Source organism: Pteropus vampyrus, unplaced genomic scaffold (genome assembly GCF_000151845.1).
Source record: "Pteropus vampyrus isolate Shadow unplaced genomic scaffold, Pvam_2.0 Scaffold1, whole genome shotgun sequence".
Lineage (NCBI taxonomy): Eukaryota > Metazoa > Chordata > Mammalia > Chiroptera > Pteropodidae > Pteropus > Pteropus vampyrus.
The window spans coordinates 29,615,663-29,622,653 of NW_011888782.1; the positions used below are offsets into that span (position 1 = coordinate 29,615,663).

Genomic DNA, 6,991 nt, shown 5'->3' on the forward strand with positions numbered 1-6,991 from the left:
ACAAATTTATAACAGGTGTGTTAATTAAACCCATTATACATATGATGAAACTGAGGCAGAAAGAGTTTAAGTGATTTTTTTCTAGCTTAAGCAGAACCATTGGTCTTCCTGCCTGTCCAGGTTCCTGAATAATTGCTTGCAATTGTTCCCTTGAGGCCTATGGAGCAGAGGAAACCAAGTGTTCTTTCCATGAAGATGGTCCCTTCAGAGATCCAGGTCCCTTTGGGTGAAGGAGGCCACTCTGACCTTGAGGGGGTCTTTATAAATTCTAAAGAATGATAAACCAAAAGGCTTGACAAAAGAAAGAAGGGAAGTTGCACTTTGCAAAAAAGCGGAGCCAAACTCTCCCCAGCCAATAATGAATCATTTCAATGTCCCAGCGATAACACTAGCATTGTGTAGGTTGTACTTATATAGCCTTGTTTTCATAAAAATACCAGAGGTGTGTTGGGGAATATGGACAGGGTTCTAGCTAGAGAACTGGGAACCGTGAATTTCAGTCTCAGTTCTGCCTCCTGCTGTCTGTGTTACCTTAGGTAACTGATTAGCATCCCTTGGCTTTGTTTCTTATATGATGATGAGCACATTCTCTATAGTGTCTTTTCAACAACTTTTAAGGCAATATGTTGATTTTGAAAAAAATTGTCAGTAAGTATTGTGGGAGAAAACAAGAAACAGTGTGTTTAATATACAATTGAAACATCAGTGCGCAGATGATCAGTGTGGTCAACAGGTAGAGACTGGTGTTTTATATTTTGATAGAACCTGGCTTCACTCCCGAGGTGAGAGTGACATCAATTGCTGTCTTCTGCTAAGAGAGGAGCAGAATTCTCGTTCCATCCTTCTTTATGGACTTCTACACAGAAGACTTCTATTACTTCTGCAAATAATGAAATAGCTCTTCAAGGACAGAAGGGCAGGTGCTGATGACTTTGAGCATTTTCAGAAATGCATCTGGGGATCCATCAGCAATCATGACACACAAAAAAAACATTCACACTGGGCTCCCTCTCCACCCTACATCTGACCAGCTTAGGAAAACTGTTCTTATGTGTAGACACAGCTTGCTCTTATGAATAGCCTGGCTGACACTAGTCTTGCTAATGCTGAATTATAGCCAAACATTTTCAAGACTTCAGACACTATGACAATGGTGCTCTTCTTAAAGCCATCATAAGAATTCCAGAAAACAGCATGCTATTTGAGAGCTTCTCCTTGTGACCGCCTTTGGATGGACAAATGGGAAATCTGCCGGGGGGTGGGGTGGGGGTGGGGAGGAGCAGTGGGGGGAGGCAGTGAGGGGTGGTATTAATAGATTGCACCAAATCTCAGAAACTTTGCAGACCTGATTCTGAAGATCTGACCCTTTTGTGCTCAATCAGAGAATAAAGAATTTAGGTACTCAGATTCTCAGTTTCAACAAAGTCTCAGACCCTTCGTTAGAAGGATGCTAGCACATATTTATTCTCAGTGATTCCAGATCTTCTGTTTTGGCCCATTGAGCATTCAGAGTGCCTTTGTGCATTGGCTGAGCAACAACAGGAGAAAGTAATAAACAAAATCCCTGCTTCCATAGAACTCACAGTCCAATGGTGAAGACAAGCATTAATCAAAACATTAGACAAATGTATTTGAAATTAAAATTGAGATGAGTGTTATGAAGGAGAGCAGAGCTTTTAATAAAAGGACTTAATTCTACCAAGGAGACTAATATCTCTGTGGAAGTTAAACTAATTCTGAAGGCTGAGTGGAATTTCTGGCAGAGATATCATTGGGCCATAGGCCCTATGACAGAGAAGACATGGTATCATGGAGAATAAAGAAAGGCTTGTGGGCTGGAATGTAGAGATGATAAACACGGATAAGGCTGGAGAGGTGAGGGGGCAGAGCTACGGATGCCATGCCAAGAATTTTGGTATTTCTCCTGGAAGCTACAAGAAAGCATGAACAAGTTTCAAGCAGGACAGTGAGGTAACTAGATGTCCAATTCAAAAGACTCTCTTTGGCTTCAGAGTTTAGTCACTTTACTTCCTTAGTGAAAACATATTCTTTAGGGATTCAAGGCTATGCCCTGATCTTCAAGGAGAAGAGAATCCATATCCCACAGCCATGGTTTGGCCTCCTACATCTGACCAACCATTCGGTTAGTCCTGAGATTCAAAGTGGTATCCTATGGAAATTTTCCATATTTACTTCTAAAGATCTAAAAGTATTGTGGTTTAGTTAATAAGGATGCTTAAAAGAGAAGACAAATATTTGACGTTCTAATCCTGAGATTTATTTATACATTCAACAAGAACTTATCGAGGCACCAAGGAGGGATACAGTGCTTGATAAGACATACTAGGTCGCTACCCTCTAACGCATATATTCTAATGGAGGAGATAAACTGTAAACAAGCAAGTAAGTAAATCTATACATGATGCCAAGTGGTGATAGTGCTATTAATATTAGTAAATCGGGGTAAAGGAATAAAAAGTAACAGAGGGTAGGTACCATTTTTGGTAAGGTGATGGGAGAAGTCCTTCTTGAGCTGGTAACCTTTTAGCAGAAATCTGAATGAACTGACTGAGTGAGCCATGCAGAGATCTAGGAGAAGAACATTCTAAGCAGGTGAAACAACAGGTGCAACAGTTTTAAAGCTGGAGGGGATTCAGTGTGTTAGGAGAAAAGCAAGATCAATTGGCTTGAGGGGAGCAAACCAGAGAGGAAACGCTAGGATGGTGTTGGGAGCCAGACACATTCCACTGAACTGCAATCGAGAGTCCTTTGACATGCCATACTCAGAGTCCTGTACTTGTCTACACACGTAACATGCAACATCAAGTATTTGTAGTTGCAAATCGATTTTGCCATCTCCAACTGCACATTCGTTCCAACAAAACAATCTCTTCCCACGTGCTCTTTTTTCCAATCTCTCCCAATATGTGTTTCTATTAGAATGCTCTTTCCACCTCTCCTCTCATTCTCCTTTCAGTGGAGAGTACCAGACTACTTTTGTGCTTATTCTCAGATGATAAAGAAGTTTTTATGTTTTTGTTTTGCTAAATCTTTCTTTTTTTAGAAATTGGCACCACCGTGCACTTCAAGCAAAAAGGTATGGTTCTTATTTCTGATTACGTTCTATGTGTTAAAATTAAAATTTCAAAGTAATGTATTGGGGTCTTATATACTGGAGTTTATTTTATCTCAACGATTTTTAATAATAATTTCCATAACACATGTGCCACTATTTCCCCCAAATTGTGAACTTTCTTATCACAAAAAGCCCCTTGTCAAACCCATGACTATATATTGCTTTCGACAGTCGTTTTTAAATCTCTGGAACTGAGCAAGTTATCCCTCTCCCACTTTCCTTACCCTACGTGTCCATGGTTAATTCTCGTAGAGCTCCACTTTGGGGAATGTTCACTGCCCAGAGACCTAGAGCCTACTTTACCATCACTTGTTGGCTATTCAATTGGATACCTTGCTGAGGGAAATAGAGCAGGTCCTAAAACGAAGCAGTAGAGCATGTAACATTTCTTCCTGTCTCAGCATTCTCTCAGGCCTTTGTGTAACCTCAGCCTGGCGCAGGACGCCCGGGCTGCTGGGATCTTCCTCTAACTGCCCCACATACCCCACAGTCATGTGACACATAATTCACATTCCTTTCCCCACAAAGACAGTGCAATCGGGTCAAAGCTTCATCAAATGAATCCTAAGACACAGACACCAATTCTAAGGTGCCCTCTTCACAAGTACACCAGAAATTCCGAACAACGAATATCCCCAGACAAGAGCCCAGAAGACCCTGCGCGGCCAGACACCACCCTCTAAGTTCTCATACCCTCCCCCCCCAACCCCGACTTGGGTCTGTCATTGTCTCATATGAAGATGTTGTCTTCTCTGAACCTCAAAGGAGATGAGACAACCAAGATCGTTATTAGTTGTAAAAAGCTATTCTTGTAGGATTTGGACCCCCACCCCCACCTCCCCAGTGACCAAGATCCACAGAGATTATGGACACTTTGAAGGGCCAGCACTTTGTTTATGGCCGGCTCTAGAAAGTCCTCCCAGAAGAGGCAGCAGGGAAGAGGCAATCAGAAATATATACATAGGACCAAGATCATTTGGAGCAAGAAGGTATATAAACTATTGTTCTCTTCAGCCCTTCGTCTCTCCCAAATGTCATGATTATTAATTACATTTGAATCTTAAATGGTGAGTATTAATGGAATATATGATACCTCAGGGCTTTGGTGTAGTTGGAGAAACAACAGGGCATAGAGTTGTCGTTGTTTTTTTTTTTTAATTTCAAAGACATTGAAATAAATTCTTAGCATCACCAAAGAAACTTAAGTATTGGCTTAAAATTTCGGAGTTTTGCATGCCAAAATATTTTATGTTATTTTGATGGAAAAGATGCATAATTCCGACTTCACTGTGAGAATACTTCAGCCTTACCCAAGACTCACTGCATAGAGAGGTGAAATAATCGCATAAAGAGTTATGTAAGAGGAGCCCAAATTTGATTCTAAGACACAGTGCTCAAAGAAAACATCAATATATTTCCTCTTCTAATCTGTTCCAGTCTGGAGATTGCAGTGCAAGCTTTTATCCCAATTCGTTCACCCAGAGAAAGCTGTACTTGCTGAAAATGGACAGCAGGTGGCGCCAAAGTCAGTTTTATCAGGCTTCCCTTAAACATGGCTTCTCAGAACCCAGACCTGCGTTAATCTGCGCATCTAGATAACATCCAAGAGAGATGTAGGAGATTATTTTTCTCTTCATCTTAACAATTGTTTTGTACATTATTTAGGCTTTTGTTTTATTTTCAGTCAGTCAACTCTTAGTTATTTTTAAAAGAATTCAAACTTAAACTTACCTAGCCTTTCTTCTTTTCTTGTATGACTGAATAAAATTATGATTGACCTTAATTTTCAGTGGCTGAAAGGAACACTCAAAGATCATTGAGGATGTGTCTAACAATTATTTTGAATAAACCTAATCCCCAATCCGGAAAACGAGCCCTAAATACTCAGGAGAAGGAAGAAAAATATGTTGGCCAGATTTGAATTAAAAGTGTCTTTAAGCAGGTGTTGAAAAATCACCTGTCCTTGCTTTGTTATTTTAAGGAAAGACAAAACAATTGGCTCAGCATCAGATTTGTAGTGTAGAGATTTTGCCAAAATAGTCTCATATTCCACAGTTTCAGGATATTTTGTCAATCTTTTCCTTAACTGTGAATTCTCTTTTAAAGCCTTGTCATGGCAAAGTGCAGTCCAGCATTTACCTTCATTCAGAGTCTCATTTATCCCGTCCTGGAGTCGAGAACCTTGACTTAGTGTGTTGACTCAAGATTCTCAATCTTGCTACAGCTGAATTTTGCCCCTTCAGGTCAAACATTAAAAGCCTCGGCCCAGTGCACAAACCAGTGCCTTTGACTGAGCTATTTCATGCCATTCTGTAATCCAAACATCTGCAGTTAATAACAATAATGAGAATACTACAATTTATTGAATGTTTACTAGATGCAACACATAAAAGTGTATACACACACACACATACACATATAGAATGTGGCTGAAGACCAAGATATGATTTTTGTCTGTTATATGAAAAACATGTAGCAATTTTTGAATTTTGGTTCTATTTGCCCATCTATTCTTAAGGCTAATTCATGTTTGCAGACGCTTGCTTTCATTATATCTGTCAGTATATAAAAGCACTTGCTGAGCCTGGCCATCTGGTGTGGGAAATAAGATTTATCATTTGCAGAAATTTCACAACTATGAACTAAAACATAATTAATGATTTTGCTGATTATTTTTTCCTGAAACGGTCATTAACTAAAGTATTCTCCTATGCAATCATATATGTGTAACTATAATTGCATGCACACTTGTGATGATTCCCCAGCTATCACTCTTTACCCTTGCATTTTTTGAGACTATTTGCTCTCAAAACCAATTGTGAAAAGAGCAATCCATATAAGCACATCAAATAGCTATATGAGAGCACTTAATAAATAATAATTGATAGAGATGAAAATATCTTTAACAGATCCACAAAATGCATTTCAAATATGTAATACTATATTAAGTATAAAATTAGAGATTATTAACAGTCATATACTGGGATTCCCTACCTATATATAACATAGAATAGGATGTAAAAGTAATAGTTAATTCTCAATTACGTGTATGAAAAAAACAATAATACCTGTGTATATCATATATGTATATATGAATATATAACATTCTTCTCTTTGTACCTATATGCATGTACATACATTAGCAATAATGTTATATTGAACATGTTTACCTAGTTTCAAATGTATGTATTTTTCAATGATGGAATTTCTGCTGTCTCAATATTTACTACCCTTCAAATAAAATGATAAGACTAGGCATTTTAGACTTCCCCAGGTACCAGTAAACTCCAAGATGTCTGAAAGATAATCTAGCCTTGTCCCAGCACTAAAAATGAGATTAAGGAAATAGGCAGAATTAGACTCTGTCTGAAAACCTTCTGTTTCACACTAACCCTAGGGCAAAACAAACATCATTTTTGTTTAACCCTGTATGGCCTCAATTTGTGTGTAGTCTTTCTCTGTTTCAGAAGCTTCACTGACACACTAATTCAAACAAATGTGCCACAGAGCTCATGCCATCTAAAGCACAGAGAGGAACTAAAATGATAGGGAATCATGTTGCCATCAGGCCAGAAGCCCTGGGGAACTGCCATTAAGAGAGCTTAAAGGCCCCAAAAGGCCAAAAAAGGTGAGGGTAGAGACGGAGATGGGGGGATTAGGAGGGATATTGAGCTAAGATTTGGAACACCTGGATTCCTGGGCCTCGTCCACAATTACTAATCAGGTGCTTTATGCAGGATACATGATCTTCTTGAACTTTAATTGCTCATGAAAGGCATGAACCGGAAAGGAGCTAAAGTGTTTTTTTATTAATATGATCCTATAACCATTCAGAAAATTAAAGAATTAATTGAT

General features: G+C 38.9%; 1 protein-coding gene across 1 annotated transcript in view; it reads left to right on the forward strand.

Annotated features, from left to right (window-relative positions):
- Positions 1 to 6,991, forward strand: part of LSAMP (limbic system-associated membrane protein) — a 293,017-nt gene that overhangs the window by 280,369 nt on the left and 5,657 nt on the right. Inside the window, exon 8 of the mRNA XM_011355436.1 lies at positions 3,065 to 3,097. Within this exon, the coding sequence (XP_011353738.1) occupies positions 3,065 to 3,097 (33 nt within the window). The remainder of the gene's footprint in view (positions 1 to 3,064; positions 3,098 to 6,991) is intronic.